Genomic DNA, 15,032 nt, shown 5'->3' on the forward strand with positions numbered 1-15,032 from the left:
TAGCTGGTGAGGGAGCATCACTGTGGGTCGTTCCTCTGAGCGTCCCCTTTCCCCCCAGTCCCCTGCTGTGACCACATCTACAAGGAAAGTCAATGGTGGAGGGGGAGGGGGGCACATCCCGCAGGTCCCGGTCAGCGCCTCATCCATCACAAGTTCACCAAATGTTCGGATGTGGCACCAGCGGACAAGAAATGTATAAAAATAATAAAAATGGAAAGCCAGTCTGAGAAAAGGGGGAAAAAGCACAAACACGGAACCTTTAGAAGCTGCTCTGGGGCGGGGGAGGGGCGGCGGGTACCAGGCCCATCACCGGGAACGTCCGCCAGCTTGTCTGCCGCCAAGGGCTATTTCTGCCCACTGATGGACTGGGATATGGAGCGCGGGGGGATCATGTCCAGGAGGTATTCCCGTTGTCGGTCCGCCAGGCTGGCTGCTTTATGACTGCCCATGCCAGCGTTCAGGTACGCGATGTTCACACCTGGCAAGAAGAAGAAGAAGTGAATCGGGAGCCTCCAGGAATGTTCACCGAAACGTGGACACAGGACTAGAGCTACTTACCTGGCATGCCAAGCAAACTGCCCGCCACGGGCAACTGAGGTGCCTGGGCAAAGTTAGACAGCATGGATCGGGCGGTGGGAATCCCTCTCTGGAGAGTGTTCTGTGGCTGTGGTGCCTATAGGAGGAGAAGAGGAGGTCAGTGGGGTCACCTCCCAGGGAAGGGCGAGGCTGCGACCGCGCCCCGGGCATCATACCTGCCGCATGGAGTGATGTCTGATGATGCTCTCCTGCTTGGTAACTGTGGGGGGAGTGCCCGGGGACAAGGAGACCTGGTGCTGCAACCGCTGCTCGATCTCCTGCAAAACAAGGAAAGAGTTAAATATAAGATGTCAACCTAAGTAAGGTGAAGCCAAAGGGAGGAGAGGTGGGAGACTGAGGTGAGAAGCAGCAGGAGGAGGCGAGGACCCGGAGGTGGCCCGGGCAGAGGAAAGGTCTGGGATGTGGCCCGGGGAGAGGAAAAGGTCTGGGATGTGGCCCGGGGAGAGGAAAAGGTCTGGGATGTGGCCCGGGGAGAGGAAAAGGTCTGGGATGTGGCCCGGGGAGAGGAAAAGGTCTGGGATGTGGCCCGGGGAGAGGAAAAGGTCTGGGATGTGGCCCGGGGAGAGGAAAAGGTCTGGGATGTGGCCCGGGGAGAGGAAAAGGTCTGGGATGTGGCCCGGGGAGAGGAAAAGGTCTGGGATGTGGCCCGGGGAGAGGAAAAGTTCTGGGATGTGGCCCGAAGAGAGGAAAAGTTCTGGGATGTGGCCCGAAGAGAGGAAAAGGTCTGGGATGTGGCCCGAAGAGAGGAAAAGGTCTGGGATGTGGCCCGAAGAGAGGAAAAGGTCTGGGATGTGGCCCGAAGAGAGGAAAAGGTCTGGGATGTGGCCCGAAGAGAGGAAAAGGTCTGGGATGTGGCCCGAAGAGAGGAAAAGGTCTGGGATGTGGCCCGAAGAGAGGAAAAGGTCTGGGATGTGGCCCGAAGAGAGGAAAAGGTCTGGGATGTGGCCCAAAGAGAGGAAAAGGTCTGGGATGTGGCCCGAAGAGAGGAAAAGGTCTGGGATGTGGCCCGAAGAGAGGAAAAGGTCTGGGATGTGGCCCGAAGAGAGGAAAAGGTCTGGGATGTGGCCCGAAGAGAGGAAAAGGTCTGGGATGTGGCCCCAAGAGAGGAAAAGGTCTGGGATGTGGCCCGAAGAGAGGAAAGGTCTGGGACGTGGCCCCAAGAGAGGAAAGGTCTGGGACGTGGCCCGGGCAGAGGAGAGGATTAGGAGGTGGCCCGGGCAGAGGAGAGGATTAGGAGGTGGACCGGGCAGAGGAGAGGATTAGGAGGTGGACCGGGCGGCGGTCAGGCTGACGAGAGGACCGCGAGGCGGTCAGGCTGACGAGAGGACCGCGAGGCGGTCAGGCTGACGAGAGGACCGCGAGGCGGTCAGGCTGACGAGAGGACCGCGAGGCGGTCAGGCTGACGAGAGGACCGCGAGGCGGACAGGCTGACGAGAGGACCGCGAGGCGGACAGGCTGACGAGAGGACCGGGCGGCGGCCAGGCTGACGAGAGGACCGGGCGGCGGCCAGGCTGACGAGAGGACCGGGCGGCGGCCAGGCTGACGAGAGGACCGGGCGGCGGCCAGGCTGACGAGAGGACCGGGCGGCGGCCAGGCTGACGAGAGGACCGGGAGGCGGTCAGGCTGACGAGAGGACCGGGAGGCGGTCAGGCTGACGAGGGGACCGGGGGGCGGTCAGGCTGACGAGAGGACCGGGCGGCGGTCAGGCTGACGAGAGGACCGGGCGGCGGTCAGGCTGACGAGAGGACCGGGTGGTGGTCAGGCTGAGGAGAGGGCCGGGCGGCGGTCAGGCTGAGGAGAGGACCGGGCGGCGGTCAGGCTGAGGAGAGGACGAGGCTCTGCATGTTACTCACCTGCTCTTGCTGCAAGGCTTTCACAAAGGCATTTTTTAGCCGGTTTGTGTGTTCTGCTTTCAGAGCCTTCTTCTGGTTGGAGGTCATACACTGCTCGCACAGGATCTTCCCGCTCTTCTCCTGCTTCCAGTGAGGCGTGAAGTCAGTGCGACACTGGGCACACGTGAAGGGGTCCATGTGCAGGAATGAGGAGTGGCCCTTCCCTGCAGGATGAGGGAACAGTCATCATACGAAGGACCATGCTTAGACCAAACACTGTGCTTCCACCCCGGGCACCGCACTTACCTTGGCTGTCTATGACGCTCTGCACCACCTCTTCCAGTCCCACCATGTAGATGAACTCACTGTTGGCAGCACTGGGCAGGAAATGAAGCAGCGGGGCAGGCGGCTTGGGTGGGGGGATTTCCAGCAGCGTCTTCTCCAGCTGTTTCCGTAGAGCCAGTTTAGCAGCTGCCTGGGAGCTGACGGGATCCGCCATGGCACTGGGGCTGGGCAGCGGGGAAGACACTCGGTTCACAGGACCCGCCTGCATGTGAGAGCCCAAGTTCATGTACATGGCTGACGAGGACGAGTTACGCTGACAGGGGACTGACGAGCTGGTCTGGAGTGAAGAGGAACGCAGTATTACCAAGACATCAAATACACCGGGGAGGGGCAGACATGGCGGAGCTGGGGCCCATTCATTACCTGTGGGTAGTTCAGGGTCTGCGTCATGCCCGTTGTGCTGTTGCGGATCAGCGTGGCTTTGGGTGGCACACACTGCCCCTGGAGCTGGGTCGGGTTGGGAGCAATGACTCTCTGGGACATCATCATGTGGGGCAGGGGGGCATTCGAAGACGACCTAATGACGCTGTGGGTCTAAAGAGACAAAGGTCAGAGGTTACATGCGCCAGCTGGACCGCGTTCATACCATGCTTACGGCCGCCACAGCAAGAGGTCATGGCACTGAAGCTCAAGATAACTTCCACTTACCTGGACGCTCCTCAGGTTCTGCACCTCTAGTCCAGGGGCGCCCGGCCGTGATGGGACTTTTGCGATACTGGGCTGCCCCGCGTGGGCCGGGGACGGCTGTACGATGGTAGCAGCATTCTGTACGACAGGAGTCTAGAAAGAGGGTGAGATAAACGTAACGTTGGGGGCGCCCGTGACTGGCAAGTAAGGGGACGAGCTATCCCGTGACGCTTAGCAGCATCTGACCTTTTGCAGGACGTTCTCTTTCTGGAGCTGGCTCTGCCGCAGCTTCTTCAGCAGGACCAGTCGCGCCTCCTCCAACCGCAGCTCGTCCTTCAGCTGTTTGATGAGTTGCTGCCGCTCCTCCAGAGTCTTCCCCTGCAGAGACAAGGGTGACGGCTCAGCCAATCAGAAGCCCCGAGACAGCCCACTCACTGAGGGCGCTCCCCGGACAAGCATTGACCTCAGGACAATACCTTGAACATCTCCAGGTTGGCGCTCTTAATTCGGTCTTCTAATCGGCAGGGGGAGCGGGGGCTGGAGGCTTCGTTGTCAGACAGCACAATGACGTCTGGAGAAGGTGTCAGTCCGGCCCGGTCCTGGTCACTGATAACACAAAAGACTACCGTCAGCGGGCATGCCAAAGTTTGGTAAGGGGTGGTCTGCAGGGTCAGTAATATCACCGGTGACCGGGAGCCGATGCCTTCCTTGGGCAGAAGATGGCATATGTAAGGAGGAGGCAACACAACAGGCACCGATCCAGGAAGGACATCTGTATCAGGGTGGGACGCCCACCAGAGGGTCCTCCAGTGGGTCCAAGCCTGACGCAGTAGGCGACCCCTAATAAGACAGGAGCCCTAAGGGCTAGCAGAAGATTGTCTGGAGTGGACCTCGGACATGTCCCGTGTACACAAAGGGTTCGCCCCAAAAACTTCAGCCCATGCTGGGTAACGGCTGAGGGTGCAGAGGCTGGCAGCGACTACCCTGTACCTCCGACAGTTCTAACCTCTGCCAGGAGGGGGCGGTTAAGCTGCAGGAAGAGCTTGGTCTTTAGGGTGTATGTAGCATTTTGAATCTTGTATAAATCTTAATAACCTGATGTACAGAGGATTGCTGCTGACATGCATCCTCTACCTGGTGTGCAGGGCATTGCTGCTGACATGCATCCTCTACCTGGTGTGCAGGGCATTGCTGCTGACATGCATCCTCTACCTGGTGTGCAGGGCTTTGCTGGTGACATGCATCCTCTACCTGGTGTGCAGGGCTTTGCCGGTGACATGCATCCTCTACCTGGTGTGCAGGGCTTTGCCGGTCACATGCATCCTCTACCTGGTGTGCAGGGCTTTGCTGCTGACATGCATCCTCTACCTGGTGTGCAGGGCTTTGCTGGTGACATGCATCCTCTATCTGGTGTGCAGGGCTTTGCTGGTGACATGCATCCTCTACCTGGTGTGCAGGGCTTTGCTGGTGACATGCATCCTCTACCTGGTGTGCAGGGCTTTGCTGGTGACATGCATCCTCTACCTGGTGTGCAGGGCTTTGCTGGTGACATGCATCCTCTACCTGGTGTGCAGGGCTTTGCTGGTGACATGCATCCTCTACCTGGTGTGCAGGGCTTTGCTGGTGACATGCACCCTCTACCTGGTGTGCAGGGCATTGCTGGTGACATGCATCCTCTACCTGGTGTGCAGGGCTTTGCTGGTGACATGCATCCTCTACCTGGTGTGCAGGGCTTTGCTGGTGACATGCATCCTCTATCTGGTGTGCAGGGCTTTGCTGGTGACATGCACCCTCTACCTGGTGTGCAGGGCTTTGCTGGTGACATGCATCCTCTACCTGGTGTGCAGGGCTTTGCTGGTGACATGCATCCTCTACCTGGTGTGCAGGGCTTTGCTGGTGACATGCATCCTCTATCTGGTGTGCAGGGCTTTGCTGGTGACATGCATCCTCTACCTGGTGTGCAGGGCTTTGCTGGTGACATGCATCCTCTACCTGGTGTGCAGGGCTTTGCTGGTGACATGCACCCTCTACCTGGTGTGCAGGGCTTTGCTGGTGACATGCATCCTCTACCTGGTGTGCAGGGCTTTGCTGGTGACATGCATCCTCTACCTGGTGTGCAGGGCTTTGCTGGTGACATGCATCCTCTACCTGGTGTGCAGGGCTTTGCTGGTGACATGCATCCTCTACCTGGTGTGCAGGGCTTTGCTGGTGACATGCACCCTCTACCTGGTGTGCAGGGCTTTGCTGGTGACATGCATCCTCTACCTGGTGTGCAGGGCTTTGCTGGTGACATGCATCCTCTACCTGGTGTGCAGGGCTTTGCTGGTGACATGCATCCTCTACCTGGTGTGCAGGGCATTGCTGGTGACATGCATCCTCTACCTGGTGTGCAGGGCTTTGCTGGTGACATGCATCCTCTACCTGGTGTGCAGGGCTTTGCTGGTGACATGCATCCTCTATCTGGTGTGCAGGGCTTTGCTGGTGACATGCATCCTCTACCTGGTGTGCAGGGCTTTGCTGGTGACATGCATCCTCTACCTGGTGTGCAGGGCTTTGCTGGTGACATGCATCCTCTACCTGGTGTGCAGGGCTTTGCTGGTGACATGCATCCTCTACCTGGTGTGCAGGGCTTTGCTGGTGACATGCATCCTCTACCTGGTGTGCAGGGCTTTGCTGGTCACATGCAGCCTCCCTCTGCAGGAGGTCCGAGTCTTCTCCGGTACCTCACCCTGGTCAGTGCCTCTGGAGTTGTGTGTACAAGGATCTCACCTGCGTCTGGAGCTCATGTCCACCGGCTCCTCGTGGATGTTCTCCTTGCCATGTCTCCCCGGCGGCCGGGTGTCCACGTGGGGCCTGAGGTTTCCATTCATCTTCTCCTCGTACAGCTTCAGTCCGTCCGGTTTGGCGGCATGGTCATGGGGCAGCTCCAGCCCCGGAAGGTCCTTTCTCTTTAACAAAGCCAACATCTTCAGCCTCTCCATGGCCTCGTGTCCCTCCATCTTGAGTTGCTTGGCCAAGACATCTTCACGGTCGTCTGTCTGATCCAAGCCTCTCTTCAACAGATTGAGGCGCAAGGCGTCTTCTGTGACTCTGTCCATCCTGGAAGGGAAAACGGCATTACTAAATATGTGGACAGAGATCTACTGGGCGAAAACAGAATGTAAAGGGATCTACTGGCCAAATATATGAAGTAAAAGGATCTATTGGGTGAAAGTATCATGTAACGGGATCTGTACATAATATATAATAACCCAGCGCCGTCTGATCCGTCCTGATAATATCCAGACAGTAGATTCCTGTACATTATAGATCTACTGACTGGATATTATATATAATATACAGAGATCTACTGACTGGATATTATCAGGACGGATCAAAAGGCGCTGGGATATTATATATAATGTACAGGGATCTACTGACTGGATATTGTATATAATGTACTGGGATCTAGTGACTGGATATTATATATAATGTACAGGGATCTACTGACTAGATATTATATATAATATACAGAGATCTACTGACTGGATATTATCAGGACGGATCAGACAGCGCTAGGTTATTATATATAGTGTACAGGGATCTACTGACTGTATATTATATATAATGTACAGGGATCTACTGGTTGGATATTATATATAATGTACAGAGATCTACTGACTGGATATTATCAGGACGGATCAGACGGCGCTGGGATATTATATATAATGTACAGGGATCTACTGACTGGATATTATATATAATGTACAGAGATCTACTGACTGGATATTATATATAATGTACAGGGATCTACTGACTGGATATTATATATAATGTACAGGGATCTACTGACTGGATATTATATATAATGTACAGGGATCTACTGACTGGATATTATATATAATGTACAGGGATCTACTGACTGGATATTATATATAATGTACTGGGATCTACTGACTGGATATTGTATATAATGTACAGGGATCTACTGACTGGATATTATATATAATGTACTGGGATCTACTGACTGGATATTATATATAATGTACAGAGATCTACTGACTGGATATTATATATAATGTACAGGGATCTACTGACTGGATATTGTATGTAATGTACTGGGATCTACTGACTGGATATTATATATAATGTACTGGGATCTACTGACTGGATATTGTATATAATGTACTGGGATCTACTGACTGGATATTATATATAATGTACAGGGATCTACTGACTGGATATTGTATATAATGTACTGGGATCTACTGACTGGATATTATATATAATGTACTGGGATCTACTGACTGGATATTATATATAATGTACAGAGATCTACTGACTGGATATTATAAATAATGTACTGGGATCTACTGACTGGATATTATATATAATGTACAGGGATCTACTGACTGGATATTGTATATAATGTACTGGGATCTACTGACTGGATATTATATATAATGTACTGGGATCTACTGACTGGATATTGTATATAATGTACAGGGATCTACTGACTGGATATTATATATAATGTACTGGGATCTACTGGTTGGATATTATATATAATGTACAGAGATCTACTGACTGGATATTATATATAATGTACAGGGATCTACTGGTTGGATATTATATATAATGTACAGAGATCTACTGACTGGATATTATATATAATGTACAGGGATCTACTGACTGGATATTATATATAATGTACAGGGATCTACTGACTGGATATTATATATAATGTACAGGGATCTACTGACTGGATATTATATATAATGTACAGGGATCTACTGACTGGATATTATATATAATGTACTGGGATCTACTGACTGGATATTATATATAATGTACTGGGATCTACTGACTGGATATTATATATAATGTACTGGGATCTACTGACTGGATATTATATATAATGTACAGGGATCTACTGACTGGATATTGTATATAATGTACAGGGATCTACTGACTGGATATTATATATAATGTACAGGGATCTACTGACTGGATATTATATATAATGTACAGGGATCTACTGACTGGATATTGTATATAATGTACAGGGATGGACGGATCAGACGGCGCTGGGGATTACACATGTGTCAGGGTTGATCACGTCTCCATATGAAGCAGAACACTACAGATCCCAATTAATCGATCAATGAGCAGCGAGGGGTTAACACGGCGCCTGCATCCCCGGGTGGGCAGAGGCCGGGGTGCCCTGCACCTGTTTCTGGATGTGACACATGCTGCGGGGGAGGGGAGGGGGTCTGCAACGACTTATTTTTACATAATGGTAGTTGTGTTCCTGAGATCAGCGGTGCCACCAGGAGCTGCTCATCCACACCAATCCCCCCCCCCGCGTTCGCCCATCCTGCAGAGCTGGCTCAGACTGTGGGTGAAGGGCACCGGAGGGTAGGAGCCGGTGTATGTGGCCGCCCGGGCACACAGGTAACGAGGCATTACTCAGCTTTACGCCACCAGACTGGCACGGGTCTGACATCATGCACACAATGGCCACAATGCACCTACCTCACCACACGGCTACCAACCCTGCCGCCGGGCACCATGATGAGGGTCGGTGCAGCCCCCCTCCCCCGAGGCTGCAGAGAGCTGCATTTACCTGCCAGATCATGACTCCGCCGCTCCACGGCCAGACGATCCCCCCCCTCTCTGCCTCACAATGAGGAGGGGAGGAAGACATGGAGGACGTCCCCCTCCCCCCTCCTCAGGGCCTACGTACATTCACAATATTCCAGGCCTGGCGCTACCTACACACCCTCGTGCACCGGAGACTGGCACGCCGCCATCTCCCGCCGCCCGCCGTCAGCTGACTGTCCTCATTCACACTGGAGGAGCCATCACCTCAAAGCCCCCCCGTCCGGCAGCCGCGCCAACAAAAGAATTGATTTGCCCTAAATGAGCCCGTCTTGCGGCGTGCGCCCCCCGTACTCCGGAGACCCCGCGATGCCCCCCAGGACACACGCACATTCCAGAGCATACTCACAGATCGCCAGCAGCCGACCGGGGGGGGGGGAGGGGGGGGCGCCAGGAAATATTCTATAGGAAGAAGGGAGAGAGCGGCAGACGAGGGAAGGAAGGGGGATCGCAGGAGGGAGAGGGGAGATTTTTTTCCCTGGGATGTAAGGATTGTGTTGGGTGGGCGGCTCAGGCAGCATGACACCAGTCCGCCCCCCCAGCCCTGCGGGATTCCTGCCCTGAGTGTGGGCACTGATCCGCCACTCAGCCAATCATAACCTTACAGTGCGATTAAACAAAAGAGAAAAAAATAAGAAGGGGGGGGGGGGGGGGGGAAGATGCATACTTTTACCCAGGATTCATAGCGTGGGCAAGGGGGGGTTAAATCCAGTTGCAGCTGGTTTACAACCTCTGGACATGGAATTAGCTCTTAATTTTTTTTCGTTTAAGTCATTTGTGGCTCGCTGCGCATGACACCCCCCCATCATCACCGCCAGACCCCCCCCGTGGTCCGCACCCCACCCTGCAGGGTCTGGCCCCGCGCCAAACTTTCACCTCTTCCTGTGGAATAACACTTTGCCCTTAAGAGACGTCTGTGAAGCAGGTACAGAGGGGGCGAAAAGACCCCAAAATGTACAGACCAATGCAATGACGCCCCCTATACTATCCACAGAAGAGGCCAGAGGAGCCCCCTATACTATCCACAGAAGAGGCCAGAGGAGCCCCCTATACTATCCACAGAAGAGGCCAGAGGAGCCCCCTATACTATTCACAGAATAAGTCAGAGGAGCCCCCTATACTATCCACAGCATAAGTCAGAGGCGCCCCCTATACTATCCACAGCATAAGTCAGAGGAGCCCCCTATACTATCCACAGCATAAGTCAGAGGAGCCCCCTATACTATCCACAGAATAAGTCAGAGGAGCCCCCTATACTATCCACAGCATAAGTCAGAGGAGCCCCCTATACTATCCACAGCATAAGTCAGAGGAGCCCCCTATACTATCCACAGCATAAGTCAGAGGCGCCCCCTATACTATCCACAGAAGAGGCCAGAGGAGCCCCCTATACTATCCACAGAATAAGTCAGAGGAGCCCCCTATACTATCCACAGCATAAGTCAGAGGAGCCCCCTATACTATCCACAGAATAAGTCAGAGGAGCCCCCTATACTATCCACAGCATAAGTCAGAGGAGCCCCCTATACTATCCACAGAAGAGGCCAGAGGAGCCCCCTATACTATCCACAGCATAAGTCAGAGGAGCCCCCTATACTATCCACAGCATAAGTCAGAGGAGCCCCCTATACTATCCACAGCATAAGTCAGAGGAGCCCCCTATACTATCCACAGAATAAGTCAGAGGAGCCCCCTATACTATCCACAGCATAAGTCAGAGGAGCCCCCTATACTATCCACAGCATAAGTCAGAGGAGCCCCCTATACTATCCACAGCATAAGTCAGAGGAGCCCCCTATACTATCCACAGCATAAGTCAGAGGAGCCCCCTATACTATCCACAGAATAAGTCAGAGGAGCCCCCTATACTATCCACAGCATAAGTCAGAGGAGCCCCCTATACTATCCACAGCATAAGTCAGAGGAGCCCCCTATACTATCCACAGAATAAGTCAGAGGAGCCCCCTATACTATCCACAGAAGAGGCCAGAGGAGCCCCCTATACTATCCACAGCATAAGTCAGAGGAGCCCCCTATACTATCCACAGCATAAGTCAGAGGAGCCCCCTATACTATCCACAGAATAAGTCAGAGGAGCCCCCTATACTATCCACAGAATAAGTCAGAGGAGCCCCCTATACTATCCACAGCATAAGTCAGAGGAGCCCCCTATACTATCCACAGCATAAGTCAGAGGAGCCCCCTATACTATCCACAGCATAAGTCAGAGACGCCCCCTATACTATCCACAGCATAAGTCAGAGGAGCCCCCTATACTATCCACAGCATAAGTCAGAGGAGCCCCCTATACTATCCACAGAATAAGTCAGAGGAGCCCCCTATACTATCCACAGCATAAGTCAGAGGAGCCCCCTATACTATCCACAGAATAAGTCAGAGGAGCCCCCTATACTATCCACAGCATAAGTCAGAGGAGCCCCCTATACTATCCACAGCATAAGTCAGAGGAGCCCCCTATACTATCCACAGAATAAGTCAGAGGAGCCCCCTATACTATCCACAGCATAAGTCAGAGGAGACCCCTATACTATCCACAGAATAAGTCAGAGGAGCCCCCTATACTATCCACAGCATAAGTCAGAGGAGCCCCCTATACTATCCACAGCATAAGTCAGAGGAGCCCCCTATACTATCCACAGCATAAGTCAGAGGAGCCCCCTATACTATCCACAGAATAAGTCAGAGGAGCCCCCTATAGTATCCACAGCATAAGTCAGAGGCGCCCCCTATACTATCCTCAGCATAAGTCAGAGGAACCCCCTATACTATCCACAGCATAAGTCAGAGGAGCCCCCTATACTATCCACAGCATAAGTCAGAGGAGCCCCCTATACTATCCACAGCATAAGTCAGAGGAGCCCCCTATACTATCCACAGCATAAGTCAGAGGAGCCCCCTATACTATCCACAGCATAAGTCAGAGGAGCCCCCTATACTATCCACAGCATAAGTCAGAGGAGCCCCCTATACTATCCACAGCATAAGTCAGAGGAGCCCCCTATACTATCCACAGAATAAGTCAGAGGAGCCCCCTATACTATCCACAGCATAAGTCAGAGGAGCCCCCTATACTATCCACAGAATAAGTCAGAGGAGCCCCCTATACTATCCACAGCATAAGTCAGAGGAGCCCCCTATACTATCCACAGCATAAGTCAGAGGAGCCCCCTATAGTATCCACAGCATAAGTCAGAGGAGCCCCCTATACTATCCACAGCATAAGTCAGAGGAGCCCCCTATACTATCCACAGAATAAGTCAGAGGAGCCCCCTATAGTATCCACAGCATAAGTCAGAGGAGCCCCCTATACTATCCTCAGCATAAGTCAGAGGAACCCCCTATACTATCCACAGCATAAGTCAGAGGAGCCCCCTATACTATCCACAGCATAAGTCAGAGGAGCCCCCTATACTATCCACAGCATAAGTCAGAGGAGCCCCCTATACTATCCACAGCATAAGTCAGAGGAGCCCCCTATACTATCCACAGAATAAGTCAAAGGAGCCCCCTATACTATCCACAGCATAAGTCAGAGGAGCCCCCTATACTATCCACAGAATAAGTCAGAGGAGCCCCCTATACTATCCACAGCATAAGTCAGAGGAGCCCCCTATACTATCCACAGAATAAGTCAGAGGAGCCCCCTATAGTATCCACAGCATAAGTCAGAGGCGCCCCCTATACTATCCACAGCATAAGTCAGAGGCGCCCCCCTATACTATCCACAGAATAAGTCAGAGGAGCCCCCTATACTATCCACAGAATAAGTCAGAGGAGCCCCCTATACTATCCACAGCATAAGTCAGAGGAGCCCCCTATAGTATCCACAGCATAAGTCAGAGGAGCCCCCTATACTATCCACAGCATAAGTCAGAGGAGCCCCCTATACTATCCACAGCATAAGTCAGAGGAGCCCCCTATACTATCCACAGCATAAGTCAGAGGAGACCCCTATACTATCCACAGCATAAGTCAGAGGAGCCCCCTATACTATCCACAGAATAAGTCAGAGGAGCCCCCTATACTATCCACAGCATAAGTCAGAGGAGCCCCCTATACTATCCACAGCATAAGTCAGAGGCGCCCCCTATACTATCCACAGAATAAGTCAGAGGAGCCCCCTATACTATCCACAGCATAAGTCAGAGGAGCCCCCTATACTATCCACAGAAGAGGCCAGAGGAGCCCCCTATACTATCCACAGCATAAGTCAGAGGAGCCCCCTATACTATCCACAGCATAAGTCAGAGGAGCCCCCTATACTATCCACAGCATAAGTCAGAGGAGCCCCCTATACTATCCACAGAATAAGTCAGAGGAGCCCCCTATACTATCCACAGCATAAGTCAGAGGAGCCCCCTATACTATCCACAGAATAAGTCAGAGGAGCCCCCTATACTATCCACAGAAGAGGCCAGAGGAGCCCCCTATACTATCCACAGCATAAGTCAGAGGAGCCCCCTATACTATCCACAGTATAAGTCAGAGGAGCCCCCTATACTATCCACAGCATAAGTCAGAGGAGCCCCCTATACTATCCACAGAATAAGTCAGAGGAGCCCCCTATAGTATCCACAGCATAAGTCAGAGGCGCCCCCTATACTATCCACAGCATAAGTCAGAGGAGCCCCCTATACTATCCACAGCATAAGTCAGAGGAGCCCCCTATACTATCCACAGAATAAGTCAGAGGAGCCCCCTATAGTATCCACAGCATAAGTCAGAGGCGCCCCCTATACTATCCACAGCATAAGTCAGAGGCGCCCCCTATACTATCCACAGCATAAGTCAGAGGAGCCCCCTATACTATCCACAGCATAAGTCAGAGGAGCCCCCTATACTATCCACAGCATAAGTCAGAGGAACCCCCTATACTATCCACAGCATAAGTCAGAGGAGCCCCCTATACTATCCACAGCATAAGTCAGAGGCGCCCCCTATACTATCCACAGTATAAGTCAGAGGAGCCCCCTATACTATCCACAGCATAAGTCAGAGGAGCCCCCTATACTATCCACAGCATAAGTCAGAGGAGCCCCCTATACTATCCACAGAATAAGTCAGAGGAGCCCCCTATAGTATCCACAGCATAAGTCAGAGGCGCCCCCTATACTATCCTCAGCATAAGTCAGAGGAACCCCCTATACTATCCACAGCATAAGTCAGAGGAGCCCCCTATACTATCCACAGCATAAGTCAGAGGAGCCCCCTATACTATCCACAGCATAAGTCAGAGGAGCCCCCTATACTATCCACAGCATAAGTCAGAGGAGCCCCCTATACTATCCACAGCATAAGTCAGAGGAGCCCCCTATACTATCCACAGCATAAGTCAGAGGAGCCCCCTATACTATCCACAGCATAAGTCAGAGGAGCCCCCTATACTATCCACAGAATAAGTCAGAGGAGCCCCCTATACTATCCACAGCATAAGTCAGAGGAGCCCCCTATACTATCCACAGAATAAGTCAGAGGAGCCCCCTATACTATCCACAGCATAAGTCAGAGGAGCCCCCTATACTATCCACAGCATAAGTCAGAGGAGCCCCCTATACTATCCACAGCATAAGTCAGAGGAGCCCCCTATACTATCCACAGCATAAGTCAGAGGAGCCCCCTATACTATCCACAGCATAAGTCAGAGGAGCCCCCTATACTATCCACAGAATAAGTCAGAGGAGCCCCCTATACTATCCACAGCATAAGTCAGAGGAGCCCCCTATACTATCCACAGCATAAGTCAGAGGAGCCCCCTATACTATCCACAGCATAAGTCAGAGGAGCCCCCTATACTATCCACAGAATAAGTCAGAGGAGCCCCCTATAGTATCCACAGCATAAGTCAGAGGCGCCCCCTATACTATCCACAGCATAAGTCAGAGGAGCCCCCTATACTATCCACAGCATAAGTCAGAGGAGCCCCCTATACTATCCACAGAATAAGTCAGAGGAGCCCCCTATAGTATCCAC

The 15,032-nt window shown here is 52.5% G+C and overlaps 1 protein-coding gene across 1 annotated transcript; it reads right to left on the reverse strand.

Annotated features, from left to right (window-relative positions):
* Positions 1 to 265: 265 nt before the first annotated feature.
* Positions 266 to 9,099, reverse strand: GATAD2B (GATA zinc finger domain containing 2B). The gene is made up of 11 exons (XM_040412628.1): positions 9,007 to 9,099; positions 6,171 to 6,500; positions 3,878 to 4,007; positions 3,648 to 3,779; positions 3,423 to 3,554; positions 3,138 to 3,308; positions 2,736 to 3,051; positions 2,451 to 2,653; positions 753 to 854; positions 559 to 673; positions 266 to 478 (listed from the first exon to the last, which is right to left on the reverse strand). The coding sequence occupies exons 2-11, from the start codon at positions 6,497 to 6,499 to the stop codon at positions 345 to 347; spliced, it is 1,764 nt and encodes a 587-aa protein (XP_040268562.1). The 5' UTR covers position 6,500; positions 9,007 to 9,099; the 3' UTR covers positions 266 to 344.
* Positions 9,100 to 15,032: the final 5,933 nt, after the last annotated feature.

The sequence above is a fragment of the Bufo bufo genome, chromosome 11 (assembly GCF_905171765.1).
Source record: "Bufo bufo chromosome 11, aBufBuf1.1, whole genome shotgun sequence".
NCBI lineage: Eukaryota > Metazoa > Chordata > Amphibia > Anura > Bufonidae > Bufo > Bufo bufo.

Coding starts and splice junctions, on each gene's coding strand:
- GATAD2B (XM_040412628.1), bottom strand. CDS start 6,499: ATGGACAGAGTCACAGAAGACGCCTTGCGCCTCAATCTGTTGAAGAGA. Junction 3,780..3,877: donor CCAACCTGGAGATGTTCAAG/GTATTGTCCTGA, acceptor TTGTCTCTGCAG/GGGAAGACTCTGGAGGAGCG. Junction 855..2,450: donor AAGCCTTGCAGCAAGAGCAG/GTGAGTAACATG, acceptor CTTGTTTTGCAG/GAGATCGAGCAGCGGTTGCA.